At 37.0% G+C, this 22,154-nt stretch overlaps 2 protein-coding genes across 2 annotated transcripts in view; both read left to right on the top strand.

The window, feature by feature from the left end:
* cadps2 (Ca++-dependent secretion activator 2) overlaps window positions 1–15,505 on the top strand; it is a 132,141-nt gene extending 116,636 nt beyond the window's left edge. Inside the window, exons 23-28 of the mRNA XM_073831643.1 lie at window positions 713–787; window positions 1,011–1,094; window positions 1,196–1,228; window positions 12,107–12,214; window positions 14,306–14,410; window positions 14,657–15,505. Of these exons, the coding sequence (XP_073687744.1) occupies window positions 713–787; window positions 1,011–1,094; window positions 1,196–1,228; window positions 12,107–12,214; window positions 14,306–14,410; window positions 14,657–14,827 (576 nt within the window). The 3' untranslated portion in view covers window positions 14,828–15,505. The remainder of the gene's footprint in view (window positions 1–712; window positions 788–1,010; window positions 1,095–1,195; window positions 1,229–12,106; window positions 12,215–14,305; window positions 14,411–14,656) is intronic.
* A 3,476-nt stretch (window positions 15,506–18,981) lies between these two features.
* Window positions 18,982–22,147, top strand: fezf1 (FEZ family zinc finger 1). Its single transcript, XM_073832234.1, has 4 exons — window positions 18,982–20,044; window positions 20,121–20,255; window positions 20,929–21,061; window positions 21,459–22,147. Exons 1-4 carry the CDS (start codon window positions 19,274–19,276, stop codon window positions 21,716–21,718), a joined length of 1,299 nt encoding a protein of 432 aa, XP_073688335.1. The 5' UTR covers window positions 18,982–19,273; the 3' UTR covers window positions 21,719–22,147.
* The last annotated feature ends 7 nt before the right edge of the window (window positions 22,148–22,154 follow it).

The following is a 22,154-nucleotide window of genomic DNA, read 5'->3' as shown; positions in this document are numbered from 1 at the left end:
GAGGTAAAAAGTCCTCAAGATTCTCCTATAATGCCATTTATGAAAAAACTGCCATTTCGCACGTAGGAAAAAAAAGGGTGAAAAGAAAATTAGGGCTGCTGACAGTGACCTCTTAGCACCCTCAATTTGTCACCGATCTGCACGCATTGTTGATTGAAATTTTTAATTTGGGTGTCCTTTAGATTCGCCATGAATGGCCATTGTTGGCGGAGATGAACTCCTGCTTGCAGCGCATGCAGCAAAGGCATCTATTCAGCACGGCCAAATGGATGCGCTCTCTCTCTCTCTCTCTCTCTCTCTCTCTCTCTCTCTCACACACCCCCCGAGCCCTCGCTTTCTCCTTCCTCCTCTCCCTCTCGCCACAAAATAGGTGAATAAGACTTATCAGACATGAAATGGCGGATTAATTGAATGTAGTGTGAGCCTTTGGTCGCCGCAGCTGGACGGGTTCTTTAGAAAAACACAAGGCTGCCCTAATTGTGGCCCGCACAAAAAGTATCCTTCAAATTCCTTTGCCCTAAACGAGAGCAGGAATGCCATTCACGGCCATAATGGGCCTAATAGCTGCTTAACTCAGCCCTATTGCACGGGGAGGATTTTTCCCTCTGCCGAAATATGTCTTTGTGAGCGTGTTGTTCTTTTAGGATGCCTGGCGATCCGTGCGTTTCCCATCGCGCCTGTTGATGTTTCTCCTCCTCTTCTTGTCCTGCAGCAGCAGTACCACTCGAAAATCGATGTCCTGATCGATGAGGCCTTTAAGGAAATGATCTCCTCCTTGGTCTCAAAGGTACTCCCAACAGCCATTGTCTCGGCCTCTTTTGAGCCGGCGCATTTCACAACATTGAGATTTGGCTTTTGCCCATTCTTTTCAGCTGGCCTTCACTGCAAACCGAAACGTTAAATCTGTTGTACCTTTTCAGCAAATGTTACTTTGTCCTAAATTGTTAATTGTCGCTTGTGCAAAAGGCATATGCGCTTGTCACGTGAACCGTACTTGTTTGCTTTCACAGTTTGCAGCTGTTCTGGATGGGGTGTTGTCCAAACTCTCACGATATGACGAGGGAACATTCTTTTCATCCATCCTGTCTTTCACAGTGAGTATTTTTTACGTTCATCCCACCCACACCCCTTTCCGGGATCTCATTTCGTACTAATAAGCCAAAGATATTCAGCAGGTATTTTGTTTTTGTAAAAGGTAAAAGCAGCGGCCAAATATGTGGACGTCCCAGTAAGTGTCATTTTGGACAATGTGCATGATGCCGGCATGCCCCGTGTGGATATTTTTGCATGCCGCTTTGCGTTTGTGTGTGTGCGTGTGTTTTATTATTTACTTAGGGAAACAGATTCTCTATTCGGCTTTGCCAAGCATTTCCATCTTGCTTTGTTTTTAATATTTAAAAAGGCTTAATGTGTATTATTTCATCATTACTTAACACAATTATATATATATATATTTTTTTTATCATTTGCGATTCGTGGCCAACTGAAAGCAGGATTGGAGCGTCTATCAGAGCTGGCTGAGCAAGACTAATTAGCAACCCGATTGGCTTAAAATCAGTCCCACGATCTGCCACAGTGTTGACAATGGGCCGTCACAAGCAGAAAAAGATGCTAATGAATCACCAGGAACCAGGACTGTTCAGAGCGCAGACAGTGAGCAAGCAGAAAGAAAACTAACACGGGGTGAGGGAAAGACTGAGTAATCACGTGACCTCCTGAACCGAGACCACAGTATTGCAGAAGGGCCTTCTGAACAAAAACATGAACAACAACTCATTCCAGTTAGTTCTGTGACTAATATCAGACTAGATTTTGTGCTTATACATAAAGCACAGTACAGTCCAAAAATTAGAATTTAGTAATATTTTTAAAAGCAATCTATCATGCTTTCAAAGGCGTTTTTTTCGCGCAGTTGTAAGTTTGCAACATTCAGATTTTTTTCTCAGAATTATGTGATATAAACTTGCAATTCCGACTTTTTTCTCAGAATTGTGATATAAACTCGCAATTTGGACTTTTTTTTCAGAATTGCATGATGTGAATTCCGAGTTACAATCCGAGAACAATTCCGAGTTATAAAGTCACGGGATATAAACTCGCAATTCGGACTTTTTTTCTTAGAATTGATATAAATGCTATTGCGAGTTATAACATCAGAATTGCGAGATACAAACTTGTAATTCTGACTTTTTCTCAGGATTGTGTGATATGAACTCAAAATTATGAGTTTTAAAGTGAGAATTGCAGGATATAAACTTGGAATTGCGAGAAATAAAGTCAGAATAATTCTGAGTTTTCTTTCTCGCAATTGCAAGTTTATATCTTGCAATTACGACTTTTTTCTTAGAATTGCAATGTTGTATCTCACAGTTTTTACTTTTTTCTTGCAGTTTTGTGATGTGAACTCAAAATTATGAGTTAAGAAGTCAGAATTGTGGGATTTAAACTTGCAATTCTGACTTTTTTGCATGTTATAAAGTTGTAGAATTGCAAGATACAAACTTTTAATTTTGATTTTTTTTTTCAGAATTGTGTGATATGAACTCAAAATTATGAGTTATAAAGTCAGAATTGCAGTATATAAACCCGCAATTGCGAAAAATAAAGTCAGAATAAAAACTCACAATTCTGAGTTTTCTTTCTCGCAATTGCGAGTTTATATCTTGCAATTATGACTTTTCTAGATTGCAAGTTTGTATCTCACAGTTTTTACTTTTTTCTTGCAATTGTGTTATATGAACTCAAAATTAGGAGTTAAGAAGTCAGAATTGTGGGATATAAACTCACAATTCTGACTTTTTTTCCTTTAAATTTTAAGATGTAAATGCAATTTGAAAGTTATAAAGTTGCAGAATTGCAAGATGCAAACTTGTAATTTAGATTTTTTTCAGAATTGTGTGATATGAACTCAAAATTACGAGTTATAAAGTCAGAAACATGAGATACAAACTTGCAACTCGGACTTTTTCTCAGAATTGTGTGATATGAACTCAAAATGATAAGTTATAAAGTCAGAATTGTGGGATATAAACTCGCAATTCTGACTTTTTTCTTTAAATTTTAAGATATAAATGCAATTTGCAAGTTGCAGAATTGCAAGATAGAAACATGTAATTTAGATTTTTTCAGAATTGTGTGATATGAACTCAAAATTATGAGTTATAAAGTCATAAATTTGCAATTGTGAGAAATAAAGTCGCAACATAAATTCGCAATTCTGACTTCTTTCTCGCAATTGCAGGTTTTATATCTCACAATTCTTTTTATTTCTCAGAATTTTGTGATATAAACTCAGTTATGAGTGTAAAAGTCAGAATTGTGAGATACAAACTTGCAATTGTGTGATATAAACTCAAAAATATGAGCTATAAAGTCAAAATTTCCAGTTCGAGAAATAAAGTCAAAATATTAACTCGCAATTCTGACTTTTTTCTCGCAATTGCGAGCTTATCTCTTGCAATTATGACTTTTTGCTTAGAACTGTGAGTTTGTATCTCACAATTTTGACTTTTTTTCTCGCAATTGTGAGTTTATATCTCGCAGTTCTGACTTTTTTTCTTGCAATTGCAAGGTTATAGCTTTCAATTCAGAGAAAAAAAGTCAGAACTGGGAGATATAAAAGTGCAGTTACCCAGTTATATTTTTTATTCAGTGGAGGAAACGGGCTTCCATAAGATAATGATGTACAGTGGCTCTAAATAGTATTTGAACACTTAAGTCACTCCTAAAAATGTATTAATGTCATTTCGTTAGATAAGAAAACAAAACTCGAAAAATAAATATTGGAGACCTTTTCTCAAAACTATCTATTTTTTGTCTCTTTTAGCAAGAATTAGACCAAGATTAAATTTGCAGACATTTTCTGTGCTGATTTTATTTTAGAATCGGTGGAATGAAATTTAAACATTGTGAAATGTTCAACAGGGCTGAGAGAACTACACTTTTTTTGGCAGATAAAAGCATTATCAAATTAGCCAAAATATTTAATATACAAACACACAAGGGCCGGGAATGTTTGGAATTCCACAGAATTGGAACACCCGTTATTAACAGTTTTTCTGTGGCATTTTGTGACTGCAGAGTCCATGTGGGCATAAGTATAATTAAAAAGTGCTTTTGTATGTAGTCAGTTCCTCCTAAGTTCACACAGGTGTTCTGCAGAGTAACCACAGGTACAGTTCATCACTTTAACCATTAACATGATCCACCAAAAAGTGTTCAAATACTTTTTGACTTCATTTTGAACAGTTTATATACTGTTTTAAAAATAATTTTTCTTTGAAAATATTTAACTTGTTTTGATATTTTAACCAATGCAATAACATGTATACATACAATATTTAAGTGTGACAAATGTCTTCATTTTGAACAGTTTAACTTTTAATATTTGCATATAAACCTTTTAAAAAATGTAACTGTTTGTCCTACAAAAATATTACATTGATTTAATATTTTATCTAATGCAATAATATTCATACATATTTCTGTGCAACTTAGTTTCTTAATTCGTGAACAGTTTACCTGTCATTTTATCTTCATTTTTTTTACTTAAAAATACATTTACATTAAAAGTGCTTGTGTTGTGTTTCTTTTTAAAAATTACACCTGATTTGATATTTTATCTAATGCAATAACATTCATACATATTTACATTTGACTTAAGTGACTAAATACATTTTGTCGTGACTTTAAACAGTTTACCTGTTGTTTATTATTTGACCTGCAATAGCATCCATGCATACAGCATTTAAGTCTCAAAATGCGTTTTGTTTTGATTTTGAACAGTTTTTTTTTTGTTTTTTGTGATTTGCAACTTGCAAACTTTAAAAGCTTAAATTATTTGATTCAAAAGTCTGCTTGTGCTGTTTTTCTTTAAAAAATGCAGTTGATTTGATATTTTATATAATGCATATATAGCATTCATGCATACATAATTTAAGTGTCAAAACATTTTGTTTTGATTTTGAACAGTTTATCTTTTAATTTGTCATTTGCAACTTATATTTTTTTATATTTTGGTTAAAAATGCACTTGAGTTGATAATTTATCCAATGCAATAGCAATAGCATTCATGCAATCATTAAGTCTCAAAATACATTTTGTTTTGATTTTGAACAATTTATCTTTTAATTTGTCATTTTGAAACTTATATTTTTTTTAAAAAAACTTAAATTATTTGATTCAGAAGTGTGCTTGTGCTGTATTTATCTTAAACGTGCACTTGATTTGATATTTTAAATAATACAATAGCATTCATGCAAACAGTATTTAAGTGTCAAAACACGTTTTATCTTGATTCTTTTAATTTGTCATTTTGCAACTTTAAAAAAAACTAAAAACCTAAACTATTTGCTTTAAAAATGTCTGTGCTATATTTCGTAAAAAAATGCACTTCGATTGATTTTTTTATATAATGCAATAGCAATTAAAATCCATGTCAAAATACATTTTGTATAGATTTAGAACAAGTAATGTTTTAATTTGTCATTTGCAACTTAAAAAAAACTTCAATTTCAAAGGTGTACTTGTGCTATATTTCTTTAAAACAAAATACACTTTGTTTAAATATTTTCTATAGTGCAATAACATTTATGCTCATTTACATGACTCAAGTGTCTGAATATGTTTTTGAACTGTTTTCATATAATTTACTATATATATATATATATCACTTCTAAAGTTTGCTTGTGCTGTGTTTATATCTCACAATTCTGACTTTTTTATCAGAATTTTGTAATATAAACCCAACTGCAAGTTAAAAAGTCAGAATTGCAAGATAAAAGCTTTTTTTATCAGAATTGTGTGATATGAACTCACAGTTACGAGGAATAAAGTCAGAATTGTGAGATATAAACTAGCAATTCTGAGGGGAAAAAACATAAATATTGCTATGTAACCAAAGGAGTGCCATTCATATATAAATATAACTTCTAAATATTTTTACATAATTTTGAAGTTTCCTGTTTCATTTAAAACTTAACAAACAATGTCTTTCTGTGAAATATTTTGTGTAAAAGTACACTTCCTTCAGATAAACGATTCTTGGTGTGGTATTTATTGGTTCTTAGGCCTGACTTGAGTGTCCAAATACTTTTAGGGACACCGTTGCAAAGCAAACCAGCGAGATAAAGAACAAGAAAAGTCAGCCAAACCATCTGAGCTCTCGCCATTGGTTCCCCGAGGTGTGCATTGGGCGAACACCCCATCTCCCCCTCAAATTTTAACGTCACCTCCACCTTGCGCTTTTGTGCAGAAAGCACGCTGCTCCATGTAAGCCCTTTTCACAGCTCCCGCTGAAGCTGTAGAGGGAGGGAAGAACCTGGCTGCGGTCTGGCCTTTGGCACTGAACATTTCTGGGCTCTTGTCACGAAAGGTTAAGCTCCTCTGCTCCTTTGTGAAGGCTGCCATTCAAGCGCCGAGGCTTTCTGGCGAGACGCCCTCCCGATAGCGCTCTGTTAACACACTCGTTCGCACATTCACACCCACGGCTCGAATCTGCGCTCGCATTAGCGCTACCACAACAAAGTATTTACTCAAAACTTGCACAAACGCACTTCACACGCTCTCTACTCCGCTACCGCACACACACACACACACACACACACACACACACACACACACGCGCTCCCACACACCTGCACCTGGACAGTGAATGAGGCAGTGGCAGGAAGCCAGGCTAGCAGCTCTGTGTAATTACTGCGCATTTCGTCTCCCCTTCCCTTTCTCCTCTGTTTCCCATCCACGCCATTTATCCGCTCAGCTTAACCAGTCATTAACCTGGCCCTAATCGCACCGTCCCACACCTCTCCATTTATTCATTCACACACGGCCCACACCCAACCTTCGTGGCATTGTCTGGCCTGACGGATCGGGCCTGTCCCTCGGTCCTCCGGTTGGATTTCGTGCGAGAAGATCGTGTTTTCGTGTGCTTATCGCTCCATCACAGGCTTTGTCGCCCTGTCAGAGAGATGGAAGGAAGGGCGTTGGGTTAAAAAGACCCCGTCTTGTTTCCACCCAAGTGCCTTTTATGGGGTCGCAGGTGACTGCCATGATACGTCAACGATTATGTGCTTGGCTCTGCACAGGAAGTGGCAGTTTTCTGCCCTTCATGATAATATAATATATATGAAGACCTCTGAAGACCTCTCACTCAACGTGATATCAAGTCCTCTTGAGATCCCAGTCGTATTTGATCAAGTGCTGTTTGTCTGGATATCAGCTGACTGTGGATGCGTTCAGGAGGTTATACTGTACTGTCCAGTGAGTGTTGAATGAAAGGTTTGAAATAGGGCAGTTAGTTTAACGCGTTAACTTAATTAATCAATTATGAAAAAATAACGCTATTAAAATATTTTAACGCAGCTAACACGCTGGCCCCACCCCCAGGCCTGACTCTATCTGTCTAAATACAGTTATAAGCTAAAATTCAAGATATTGGGGCAAAAAAATGCCCCTGTATGTGTTTTGTTTCATATTTATATATATCACATATCACAATAACAAATAGGCAGCAAAGAGCAATATTACACGAATGCTGATTTTGTAGGCTACCAATCTATCACAAGCTTAAATGTGATTTTAACAATGCAGTAAATAATAAGTTGATATTGTGTTGTATTTTAAACACAATATAATGTGTTTTTCTCAATTTTGCAGAGAACTTATTACCTTTGAAGCCGCAGAATTGTTGCGCCATCTCCGAGCAACACAGCGGTGTTTAGTTTCTGAATGAATCTCCGTTTTGAACGAATCATGCAAACCGATTTAATTCAAAAGCCCATTCATAGGAAGAGAATGAATCTGCCATTTTAATTAATCGAATTAATGACTCATAAAAACATTACCGCCACCTGCTGGCAGATTAAGTTTCTTACTTAGAATATCATTTCATTAAAAGTAATAAAAATAAAAACATAAAGGTATAGTTCACCCTAAAAAAATTGAATTCTGACATTGTTTACTTACCCTGTACTTTTGTGGAACATAAAAGAAGGTATTTTGAAGACTGTTGGTAACAAAGCTGTTTTGGTTACCAGTGACTTTCATTGTATGAACAGAAAATGTTTCTCAAATGTGACCCTGGACCACAAAACCAGTCATAAGTGTAAATTTGTCGAAATTGAGATTCTTACGTCATCTGAAAGCTGAGTAAATAAGCTTTCCATTGACATATTGTTTGTTAAAATAGGACAATGTTTGTCTGAGATACAACTATTTGAAAACCTGGAATCTGAGGGTGCAAAAAAATCTAAATATTGAGAAAATCGCCTTAAAGGTTGTCCAAATGAAGTTCTTAGCAATGCATATTACTAATCAAAAATCAAGTTTTTATATATTATTTACAAAGTATCTTTATGGAACATGATCTTTACTTAATATGCTAATGATTTTTAGCATAAAAGAAAAATCGATAATTTTGACCCATACGATGTATTTTTGGCTATTGCTACAAATATACCCGTGCTACTTAAGACTGGTTTTGTGGTCCAGGGTCACAAATGATCTTCTTTTATGTTCCATAGTTTACGTTAGGCTGTTGCAGCTTAAATGTGTAAGACATTTTATGCTGAATCAAATCAAATATTTATTTCTAAAGCTACTATTTGCAATGTCTACTTGCTACTTTCTCATTTAACACAATAATAGCTTTAAAATAGTCTTTTTGGGGAATTTTCACAGCCAAATTTAGTTTGCGATTAATCGAAACATTATGTAATTAATTAATTAATTAGAATAAGAGTAATTAGCATTTGTGGGCGTGATTACATTAGAGATGAGATGAGTTTAGCTTGCGTTGTTATTAAACAGATTACTTCAACAGAGAATATTAGTTTTCAATGTGACTCCATTTAAAAGTAGACATTTCCAACTATGTATATACATATGTTTCTCATGTCTGTGAGGCAGGTATTCGCGGAGAGTGTCTGTGAAGAGAGGTGCTTAGACCGCAGCCTGTTTATTGTATTTATTTTACAAAAGCACATTGTTTTCTTGTTATTATGGCTATACACAAATAAATGTAGACCCTTTTCAGTTTTTTTAAATTGACTTGAGTATTTTTATTTCTTTTTGCGGTCATCGAGAAAAAACAAGGATGTTTTTCATGTCTGCGGGTTGAAGCGACCCCAATAACGTGATATTTAGCCCCTGGAAGGTGTCTCTCACATTGTCCGACAGCAACGTTAAAATAGTGTAGATTAGTGAACAATGTTTTATTCATTTGCCATATTTAATATTGGGGGCATCCAAGCTATTTGACATATTTGCACATTTATTAAACTACATTTTTTACTAACTCAGTTACTGTTGGTGAGAAGTAACTATTAACTGTAACTAATTACTTTTTTAAAGTAACATGCCCAACACTTTAGTATTAGTATCATCTTAAAGCTGAATAAGTAAGCTTTCCATTGATGTATGGTTTGTTAGGATAGGACAATATTTGGCTGAGACAACTATTTGAAAATCTGGAATCTGAGGGTGCAAAAAAATCCAAATATAGAGAAAATCGCCTTTAAAGTGGTCCAAATGAAGTTCTTAGCAATGCATTTTACTAATCAAAAATTACGTTTTGATATATTTACGGTAGGAAATACAACATATCTTCATGGAACATGATCTTTACTTAATATCCTAATGATGTTTGGCATTAAAGAAAAATCAATAATTTTGACCCATACAGTGTATTGTTGGTTATTGCTACAAATATACCCCAGCGACTTAAGACTGGTTTTGTGGTCCAGGGTCACATTTAGTCTGTTTAATTCTTTTTTTTTTTTTTTTTTTTTTTTTTTTTGTGAGAGATAAATCTGGTGTATATCAAATGATATATACATTGATAATCAAAAGTTTGGGGGTTGGTAAAACATTTAAGTTTTTTTTTTTTTTTTTTGTCTCTTATGTTTACTAAGGCTGCATTTAACACATGCAGTAAAACAGTAATATTCTGAAATAATATTGCAATCTCAAATAACTATTTTCTATTTTTATATATTAAAAATGTAATTTATTCCTGTGATGCAAACCCGATTTTTCAGTCTTCAGTGTCACATGATCCTGCGGAAATCATTCTAATATGTTGTTTTGCTGCTTAAGAAACTTATATTATCAGTGTTCTAAACATCTGTGCTTTTAGTGAAAACATTTTTCAGGATTCTTTGTGGTAAAAAAGGCTATTTTTCAGATAGATACATACCTGTTGAATTATGAGTCAGTTGTAGTTTGGAAGCCACAATGTAGCACACTGGTACTGTCTCAACATTGGACCTTCATTCAGTCATATGACCAACACACAAACTCACATGAAGAGAGGCCTGACAAGAACAGGAGATTGATATTCGGTTGTCTCTTTGCACTCTAATAAAAAGGGGGTTTTCCAGCATTCAAGCCCTCAAGCTACATCAGCCCTTGAGTCATGGGTGGGAAACGTGTCACAGCAATTACAGCACTATTAGGACACTTTTTTCCTGTTTTAACAGCCCCAGTGTGAATAGAAATGTTTTTGCACGGGTAAAAGGATTGCTTTTAACAGGGTATAAGTGTCGCAGGTGCTTTTTGGCACTTGTTTTTTTTTTTTTTTTTTTATATAAGTTTACATGTGTTTTTATTTTATTTTTTTAAACATTGAGATGGCGGTGGCTGGCAGTGTGTCTGTATTCGTGTTTTGACTTGGTATTGGATTTGCTCTCCTTGGCATGCAAAGAAAATATTTGAATTATACATTTTTGTTTAGTTCGCTGTCTGATGCGACTGTCTGCACAATTCAACCTCGTACTAACAATTGTCATGAATGCAGCATCATATAAAAGCAAAGAATTTTAGTTAATGTCATTGCAGAAATACCAGCTTGCATTTCTTAAAAAAATAGTCATCATAATTTTTTTTTTTTTTAAATGTATCTCTTCTTGGTCAATTGTGACCCTGGACAACAAAGTAAAGATCATGTTCCATGAAGATACTTTGTAAATTTCCTAGCATGTCAAAATTTCATTTTTGATTAGTAATATGCATGGCTAAGAACTTCATTTGGACAACTTTCTAATAGTTTCTAATAATATATCTTGTCCTATCCTGTTTTAGATGATATATATCTTAATTTAAAAAAAATGTTCCCTTATGATGGTTTTGTGGTCCAGGGTCACAATTTACAAAAAAAAAAAAAAAGAATATACAATAAAGGCCCAATCACACCAAGAAGGATATCAATATTATGAGCATATGCTGCAGTTTTTTTTGGTACAATAAGAAATAAAGTATTAGAATAAAGATCATGTGATATCAAAATAGCCACCACCATGAGGTGGACCGGCCCTTATGTAGAATAAAACAGCTTTTACTCAGCCACTGATCTTACTGATGTTTTGTCAAAAATATTGTATATTTCTTTAGATGTAAAATGTTTCACTTAGTGCACCTTTATGAAAATAAAGTTTGAATGACTCTGTGTTAATCATCAGTATGTTTTCTGGCCCCAGATTTGCTTTGCATGAGTGGTGGCAAATCGATTAATCGTGATTAATCGCATCCCAAATAAGTTTGCGTTTACATAAGGGTTGATTTTTTTTAAATTGAGGTTTATACGTCATCTAAACGCTGAATAAATAAGCTTTCCATTGATGTTAGGACAATATTTGGTCAAAATGCAACTATTTGAAAATCTGGAATCTGAGGGTGAAAAAAAAATCAAAAAATTGAGAAAAAAAAGTTATTCAAATGAAGTTCTAAACAGTGCATATTACTAATCCGAAATTAAGTTCTGATATATTCACAGTAGGAAATGTATAAAATATCTTCATGGAGCATGATCTTTATTTAATATCCTAATGATTTTTTGGCATAAAAGAAAAATCGATTTTGACCTATACAATGTATTTTTGGCTATTGCTACAAATATACCTGTGATACCTAAGACTGGTATTTTGGTCCAGGGTCTCACATGTGTATAATATCAGTTATAATTGATATATTAAATCATATATGTAATTTTTTTGGATGCGATTAATCGCGATTAATCGATTTGACAGCACTGCTTTGCATAATAAAAAAAAAAGACTTCAAGACTTAAATCTTATGACCATGCTGACTTTGAATCCGTCACTCTCAACAGAAACCCGGTATGGATCTAGCAGACACCTACATCACCTTTGTACGACAAAACCAGGATATTCTGCGAGACCGTGTGAGCGATGAGATGTACACCGAGAAAATATTTGACGTAAGTTCCTGCCAGTCAGAGAACCCACTGTAAATGAGATTCAGTTTGTCAATGCTGCTTTCAAACACTGTTAACTACAGAAATGTTTCATTGTAATTCTACAGATCAATGCAAAACCAGCAGAATTTTTAAAGCAAGTGTTATTCGTGGTCATCTATGTGAATGAACATTCCAACATCGCATTCTATTTCTTTTTGAATCCGTCTGGGATCTTTTCCAACCGCGTTCCCGCCATATCTCCTCAGCTCTGGGTATTGTAAAGCTTAGGCCGAGGGAGGTGAGAAGGGGTGGGGAAAGTTTTTGTAGGAAGAGGCAATGAGGCCTCACCAAGAGCACTCATCAGCCCACTGTGACCACTTCCAGTGCCTGAGCACTCACCCGGGGCTCCTGTTGACCTGTTTACTCTCAAACAACATTGAGAGAGAGGTACAAGGCGCAGACGCGTACATCTCGCTCCTTAATTTTGTTTAGAACACACTGCTCATCCTTCCGAGCCGCTTTCAGAGGCGGCAGATCTATAGAGCGGCACAAACAGATTGCCTTCGAAAACTTTCTATTCCGAGCCAGATTGGAGAGATGCAGTGTTTGATGTCTTCTCTTGATTTATTAGACCTTTGCTGAGGCCGCCGATGGAGCCAGGCAGGCGGGATAGAGGTGCCCTGCACACCAGCAGCCCCTAATGTGTGTCACATGTTCACAGTCATGCACCAAGAGCGAGCCGAGAGAAGGGTCGCCGTGTGTCACCGCAGAAGCTTCCTCATCAAGCAGCCTCACAAATCTGTCTGTTTGAAAACATTTAATCTAATTCGTATCTCTGGATGGCGAAAAGTTTGGGCGTGAATATATTTGAGCGTTTCTTCTTAAGGACGAGCCGCTGTAACGCAGGTTGTGTTGCAAAGGCGCTCGAGAAAATAAGAAAATCAGTCACCGCATGCCCTTGCAGGTTTGTCCGGGGCGCTAAATCACTGTGATTAGCGGAGCGATGAGGTTTGCACGGTGAGGGGCCGCGGCCCTCAGCCTGGTCACAGGTGCGGAGGCTGCCCTCCCCTGCCTCCCTAATGAACCAGACAAGTGGACACTTAAGCGTGTGATTACCGACGGAGATTCGTCTGATATGAAGAAATGCGTCGCCATTCTTTCACCTCCAACAATTAGGACACAGTCATCTGTTTCCCAACCAGCCTAAGTGCTTCAATTAAGTGGTGTCTCATCTTTCCGTTTTGCCTGCTTTTTTGTTAACGGCAGGAGCGGACTTTGCTGATTACTGGTGTGCTGTTGGGATTCATTTGCGCTCCTGTAACGCCTGACGTTAAATTACATGGAAAGCTCAATGAAAACGGGCCTAAGTGATGTATTTCGCCAGTAAACACGATGCGGTCTTGCTTCGGCGAGTGCGTGAAAGCACATTCTAAGCGCCTGGACAATCAAATCGGAGTCTTTTTAACTTTTGTCGACGTGAGCTAATGATTTCCAAAATGAAATTACCGGGCTGAACGCAAACACAAGCTGGTGTCAGAGGTTCTCTACAAAACCGATTCACAGTCTGATTAAAGAACCGCCGTCTTTCATAGAAAAGGCCGGTAATTATATAAGGTGTCCTCGCGTGAAGTAATACGCGAACTAAAGGTGTTTGGAGTGCAAGGTGACCCCTTCATACGCAGATTCAAGTGTTAGCCCTGTAATTAGTAGGTTCGCTATCTTTAAGTTTGTTATTATGTGCGAACGCGACCTCAGATGATACTTGGGGCACCAGAAGGTACTTGCTGCAAGTTTAGTAATGAGAAATGAAGTAATGACTCTTAATGAATATTTAATACGCTAATTGGTTTCTTGCAAGTTCTTAGCTAAAAAAGGTGTAACGAAAGTTATTTTTGAGGACGCCAAATTCAGAGCGTGGATGTGAAATGTTCAAGGCGTAATCGACCGAGAAAAACACGCATAAAGGGAACTTTTGACATTAACCAAAAGCAGCTTTTTCTTTGAGGCCCTGCATAGGTCACGTCTTTTATTTGCTTAAAGTACTGAGGGTTTTTGTGCGGTACATTTACGTCCCCTTCAAGGTTTATCTCTCTCTCTCTCTTACATGCACAGCAATGGTACAACTCTTTGATGAAGGCGGTGTGCGCCTGGCTGACGGACAGACTCGACCAGCAGCTGCATGTTTACCAACTCAAAACTCTCATCAAGATTGTCAAGGTAAAAAAAGAATACGGCGTGAAGAAGTTTTTGTTGGAAACTCTGTTGATGCTAATTGACCATGACAAGAGTGTCAAGTTCAGCTTGGCTGCACAACGAATTCCATTACCATGAGAATGAGAGATTAATTAGTACACGAGTGCCGTTTCAGGCGAATCCTGATGTGCGAGAAGTCAAAAAGTAAAATCGACGTGTCCTTAAACTATCTCATTGTTCTCCGTGCTTGTTTTGGCTCTTTCTTTGCAGAAGTCGTACCGTGACTTCAGGCTGCAAGGCGTGTTGGACGGCACGTTGAACAACAAGAGCTACGAGACCGTTTACAATCGGCTCACTATTGAGGAAGCCACGGCGGCCGTGTCGGCCGCGGACGGTCTGCAGGGCATTACCATGAGGGACAGCGATGAAGAGGAGGGTTAACGTCCCACCTACTGGACGGTCATAAACTTGAGGTCGGATTCCAGCTCTCCTGATTGGAGCTCACGCTTCGTGCTCCCCAGCCAGTGCTACACTGCCCTCTTGATTAAGCCGATGTCACCACGCTTGTATAAAACTCTCATTGGCCACTTACAGACAGCTAAAGTGTCTCTGTCGTTCTGTATTTGATGTGCAGTGATACATTGGCTCATCGCAAGGCGAGCTCGAATAGCGGGAAGAACTTGTAGGCACAGATTTACCCACAAAGAACCAGCCGATGATTTCTAAGTGTATCATAGACACTGTGTTCCGGAGTCAAAGCTAGAAAAATACAGAGCGTGAGGGAAGTAGCGTCTGCTTATGTGCAGCTTATGTTTTTTTTGCATCAGCTTCAGATCCTCAGGCCAAAGCTCCAGATATGGTGGATGAAATGCTAGCTGTTCACTGTTTATTCGATGAAGTCGTGACACTGTTCCACTCAATAGCTATGAATTCACATTCAGATTCTTCTGTAGAAGTAACCGTTGAGTGTGTCATGTATAGTATGCTGTCAATGTCCACTGTTTCAGATGAAAGAAAATGTCACTGGATTTTAACAAGAGCTGTATATTTCTATCGTCTTCGTGCACCTGAGATTGCCCAGGTGTCTTAAGTGTTACAATTAAAGTGTTTATAATGTCACCTCTCTGGTCTTTGTTTTTCATTAATGAAATTGGCACATATATGAAATGAAACATTTAAAAAATGTGTTTGTGTATTTTTATATTTACAATTTAATACGTTTTAAGATATTTGTCATATTTCTATATTAGTTTGTAATTCAAAGCAAAAAAGAATTAGGCACATGGAAACACTTTAAATGCCATTTTAGTTAGCTAAAGAATAAGCAACACTCATAAAATATTTATTCAATGATTGAATGTGATTTACTTAGGTATTCAACATATTTATTTTATTTACATTTCGTTTTAGCCACTATTAAAAATTATGGCAATTGCTGGTCTCGGTATCAAACCCATTCGGTGTGCAATTTTCTCTCTGTTCTTTTCAGCATCACTTTAAATGGCCTTTATCTTTATTGTGCGTTATTACACAAACAATTAAAAATAAAGATATGGAATTCTATTCATAGAAACACTACTTGAATGGCTTACCATACAACAGCGTTAACTCTATTATTTCTAGACGTCTACACTAAAAAAAAACTTGGGTCACAATAATTAAAATGTTTTTTAAATGCTTATTTTACTAAATAAAACGTTGAACAAAATATAAAAATAGACTATTAGCTAAAACATGACACATTTACCTAATGTAACTGTTTAAGACGTTTTATTAATATTTTATTAAGACGTCGTGATCATTTCGATTCAGCGTTCTAGTCTAGTAACCTTGAAGAAGAAATACTCTATTATTTTTCCCCTAAATATGAGGTTCAAAAATGTCAAGGCTTCGGTGTCAGAAATAAATCGCGACTGTGAGTTTTTTTCTGTCATCGAATTGTGCCAATTATGTTTCTTACTAAAAGGCTTTTCACGTAGACAATGGAAATTATCATTATCATTATTCATATCATTATTATTTACCAAGTCGTATCCATTAACTAATAATTTGACTGTAAATAAAAATCAAACTCTTTCAGAATCATCTAAACCTATATTTATCATATTCAGATTACCGCTTGATTGAGCGTAGTCTATTTTTATATTTAATACGGGCGCCGAAAAAACATGACATTCTTGAAATACAAACATTAAGCAAAAAGAAACAAATATTAAGACGCATTGTGCCTTGATATCGTTACAGAGGGTTTCTTTTTTTCGTTTTGCCTTCGCCCAGCTGAGGAAATCCGAGGAGCAGCATATGACAACAGTGAGGCGACTGCTTATTATGTGAAAAAGCTCCAAATTGCAGGTTATTTGACACCCATCTGCTTCCCATTGAACAGCAGTCAAAATTAGCAATGTTCTAAAGTCGCCCTGAAAACACAAACATTATCATTTTAGCGCATTTATCTAACTGCTCCGCGTCAATAGCCGTTGTATAAAAAACGATATTACAAATATATCCGAGAATAAATTATTAATAATTAAAGCCACGATATGTCATTAACGCACTCGTTTTCCATATATTTTACCTTTTAAATAGAATAATCCTTCACGAAAAAAGTCTTCGCATCGAATCAGTGTCAAGTGTATTTCACACCGAGCTGCCACTTTTCATTTCTGCTTTTGCTCGCGGACTGACTGTAACGCGCTCGACTCTCTCTCACTCTCTCTCATGGCATGATCTCAGCTCCTTGGAGGCGTTTTGCTGTTAATACCTCTCGTTTGGCGCACAATTCCCAGATGAATGTCCTCACGAGTTTGCGTTTGGAAAGGAAGGTCGTCTGATGCGAAATATAGCTTTTGATAATCGTTTAGTCTGTGTGTGCGTGAGGCGACGCGTGATGGAAAACCACGGAATGGTAGCGTGAAGTTTCACTAATGAGAGACAAATAATTATTTTATTATATTTCACGTTAAACTGTATGTAAACATAATAGGGGGACAATCTGTGAATTCATTGTAGGCTAAATCAGACAACAGGTGCTGCTGGAATCGACTATGAAGACTGGGAAGTGTTGTAACACGGGGTGAGCTGTAATACCAACAGTTTAACCAATTAAAATTAACTACGGGGTAAAATTACGATCATACAAGACCAACAACCCCCTGAGGTGACATTATAAGATTTAGAATTGAAAATAGAAACGAACGAGACAATATCCTACATTTGCGCGTGAATATGGAGTTTACCTCAATACTGTTGTGTTTAGAGTTAGACTCTAAAAAAATGCTGGGTGAAATGTGGACAAACCCAGCGACTTGGTTGTTTTGTCCCAGTTTTACCCAACCTTCTAGGTAGTTTTATTTAACTCAGCTATTGTTTTAAGAGTTACTATATGGCTTAAAATGAACCTAAAATAGTTTGCAAATTAAAAATCAGATAACATAATGACTAGTGGCATCAGTAATAATCAAAAGGTGAACATTTATTAATAAGCAATTTAAAAAATATATTATTTAATTATTATTCATTCAACTTATTAATAAATGCAAGAAATATGTGGCCCTGGACCACAAAACCAATTATAAGGGTCAATTTTCTGAAATTGAGATTATCTGAAAACTGAATAAATAAGCTTTCCATTGATAGTATGGTTTGTTAGAATAGGACAATAGGGCAATATTTGTCTGCGATACAACGATTTGAAAATCTGGAATAAAAGGGTGAAAAAATCTAAATATCGAGAAAATCGCCTTTCAATTGTCCAAATGAAGTTCTTAGCAATGCATATCACGAATCAAAAATTAAGTTTTATATATTTACGGTAGGAAATTTACTAAATATCTTTATGGAACATGATCTTTACTTAATATCCTGGCTATTGCTACAAATATACCTATACTACTTAAAACTGGTATTGTGGTCCAAGATCACAAATGTTAATTTATTGAACCTATTAATAAATGTTCAATTCCAAACCATTGGGTTCATTTTAAGCAAGAAATATGGGATTTTTTAAGCAATAGTTGAGTTAAATAAAACTAACATTTAACTCTACTGATGGTTTCAAAACAACCCAATCGCTGGCTTTGTCCATATTTCTCCAAGTTGTTTTTAACCCTGAATTTTTAGAGCGTGCTATTAGCTTATACGAATCACGGTTTTATGGTTTGTAACAACAGTTTTAACGGTTTAGGGAAACGTAGACTTGTAAGCCAATTTGCATCTGGTAAATACAAACCGACAACGCCGGCGTTTAAACAAAATCGCTTAACTTCAAACATCGTGTCCATTCAGTCTTGATTTGTGTTCGCTTTAATACAAACAAAACGTTTCAAAACAAAAAGAGAAAACAGTGAAAAGTCTTAAATAAAGTATGTCGTGATAATATCGCCTTGCAGAAAAAGGAAGAAAAAAAACGTGTGAGAATGCCGTTTGAGATCAGGTAATTGAGGAGCTTTCATATGTCAGATGTTGACAAACATGATGCCTGCGCAATGATGTCACAGCGAGACGCGAGGGGACCGGAGATTCGCCCAGCGCTTTACAGTGCTAATAAAGAGCACCTTCTTGAGTTAGTCACCCACAGCAGTGTGTAGGACAAGCGCAGGGAGAGAGAGAGAGAGAGAGCGAAAAGCCGCTGTAGTGATTGATATAACTAAATCGAGCATCTGGGCTGCTTTACGTGTCTTTGACGTGAGCCCTGAGTTGCGCTATTGACAAAACACTCTTTATTGAGCAATCCGGGGCGGACATAAGTGCTGATTGTCCGCAATTGACAAGCGGTGGAGCAGCCAGGGGGGCCTTTGCGCTTGATGATGTCTTTTCTTGCGGGTCACTGAGAGGAATCAAACTTATCTACGAAAGGAGGGACACAGGTACAGGTGCTGTGCTCAAGTCATGGACAGCGCGCTGTACCACTCAGCGGGAATATTCGGCGCCCCTTCGGCTTCGACGGGTGGAAGCATGATTGCGAGCTCCAAACCTCTCGCTTTTTCGATCGAAAGGATTATGGCCAGGACTCCCGAACCAAAGTCGATACCGTTCCCGAACTTGTTCCACGCTCCCGTGGGGAAAGCGGAGCCCAAGCAGTCTCCCGCGCCGCTGCACTGCATGATCCCCCTCATGCCGCTGGCCTGCGAGCCGCCTCATAAACTTCACGTCAATGGATTAGACCACCCTGACGCTTTTTCCTACAACGCCAACGAACTGCTCAGTCTCGGCTTGAATTACAAGAACGAGCAGCAAGACGCGACGACCCCGTCGGCCATCGGACAGTACAAACTCTTCCGGCCGCGCGTCGTCAACCAGTCGTCGTTCCACGCCATGGGCGCCGCCGTCTGTTACCTGAACTGCGGGGAAAGCGCGTGTCCGCCTCACGCGGGTCTGGTGAATCTGCACCCCATGGCGTCGTATCTCCTCAACACACCGCTGCACCCCCGCCAGAAGAGCTTGTTCTCCTCGGAGAAGAGCAAACCGGGCGCCGCGGCGGACAGGTGTCCCCCTCCCGGCGTGTCTTTTAAGGAGCTTTCTCACTCTCATCTCCACCATTACATGAAGGAGAGCGCGCACATCTTGTCGGAGAAGTTGTTCAAGAACTCCGCGGCCAAACTCAACAGCGGCTCTCCTCAAACCAAACCAAAGGTGTTCACCTGTGAAGTTTGTGGCAAGGTGAGACGAGCGAGATCGATCTTCTGTTTTAACACGCATTGCATCCACTTTTTTTAACGCAGTTTGCAATTTTCAGGTGTTCAACGCGCACTATAATTTAACGCGGCACATGCCGGTTCACACGGGCGCCAGACCGTTCGTCTGCAAAGTGTGCGGCAAAGGGTTCAGACAAGCGAGCACCCTGTGTCGCCATAAAATCATCCACACTCAGGTAAATATGCGCTGATTTTACAAAACCTTTTAAATTGTATTTCTTTTGATGGTGTATTATCTCAAATTAAATTATTAACCCACACTGAAAAAGCTGTAGTTGTAGAAACACATTTCATTGGCTTCTAAATTTCACCGTTACAAAGAAAACGGAAAGTAATACATCGAATTAAATGTGAATTTGCGAAGCAAAACTGAAATGGTATTCAGTTTTATTTCTCAGAGAAATCAGTTTTTACAGTGAACTAGTAATTTGTAATTTAAGATTTATTTATTGGTAAATATAGTCCTGTATATATCATAAATGTATTATTATTATGTCTGTTTTAAGCAATTTTTAAGTAAAAAACGTAGAATAAAATCATGGAATAAAAATAGACATGCTATTTTATATTTTCTTTGTCTCTATTATAAGATTTATTTCTTAAGAAGGTTTTGGATTTTTTTCATGACGAATTAATGGTTTGTTTAAAAACAATCTATGAAAGTTAAAATAACGATATAATAACGGAAAAATGAGCAATCCATATTTATCTAATTATCTAATTTTCGTTTATCAGTGTATTGTAGTTGTAATGAACCAGTTTAACATGATATAATATAAATATTTTTTCAGTCAATAACAGATTTAGCTTTATTATGTGTCATAACGCTTCTTCGCCATTTGTTTGCAGGAAAAACCGCATAAATGCAACCAATGTGGCAAAGCTTTCAACCGAAGTTCAACTCTCAACACTCACACACGAATTCACGCGGGATACAAACCCTTCATTTGTGAATTCTGCGGCAAAGGATTTCATCAGAAAGGTAGCTGTTTTGAAAATGTAATATTTTCTATTCATAGTGTAATTTACAAAAACAAAAATATAGATACACAGAAGTATAGAACGATAGATAAAACTACATTCTTAAAAATTAAGGTTCCATGCAGTGATGCCATGCATAGAAGAACCATTTTTGGTTCCCCAAAGAACCTTCCAGTTAACAGTTCTTAAAAGAACCATTTTGTAAAACATTTAAAAAACCTTTTTCGATTATAAAGAACCTTTTCTGCATTTGAAAGTTTCAATGGATGTTCAATGCTCTTCATGGAACCATAAATGCTAATAAAGAACCTTTATTTTTAAGATAGATAGAAAATGATATATTGCTTTTGTGGCATGTTTTTGGGATTGGCTTCTCACATTCGCGCTTTGTTTTCAAGGAAACTACAAGAACCACAAACTGACCCACAGCGGAGAAAAACAGTTCAAGTGCAATATCTGCAACAAAGCCTTCCACCAGGTGTACAACCTCACGTTTCACATGCACACGCACAACGACAAGAAGCCTTTCACCTGTCCGACATGTGGCAAGGGTTTCTGCAGGAACTTTGATCTTAAGAAACACATTAGGAAACTGCACGACATTTCCCCAGGACCCCACTCACCATCGACACCCACTGCGAACCTGGAGGCGCAGTAAAACTCCTCTGCGTTCCGGGTGGAAAAAAAATCTAATCGCGCATGCAACGTTTTATTTTTTTAAATGTATTTTTATTATTATTTGTATGATTTTGAGCGCCCGTCATCATTGTTGGAGCTCGTCTGTGAATGGTAGATGATTACATGTTTCTTTTTTACTCTCAGGGTAACGACAGTCTTATTTATTTGAAACTGTACTGTTGTCATTAACTTAAAGAGAGTAATTTAAACCCGTACATGGAACATTCATTCTCGTGACCGCTGTGTATTTTAAACCCCATTTTATGTTTATTATTTATACGGTTCTTTGTATTAGCTATACTGTTTGCCAACTGTAAACGTTTTGTTAAATCAATGTGAATATATATGCAAGGTTTGTTGTATATTTCCAATGACATCTGATTTGTCAAAAAAGATTATAAAACATATGATAAAGG

The sequence above is a fragment of the Garra rufa genome, chromosome 25, assembly GCF_049309525.1.
Source record: "Garra rufa chromosome 25, GarRuf1.0, whole genome shotgun sequence".
In the NCBI taxonomy this organism is placed as follows: Eukaryota; Metazoa; Chordata; class Actinopteri; order Cypriniformes; family Cyprinidae; genus Garra; species Garra rufa.
The sequence above is the reverse complement of the archived record's forward strand: the minus strand, read 5'-3'. Positions and strand labels throughout refer to the sequence as shown.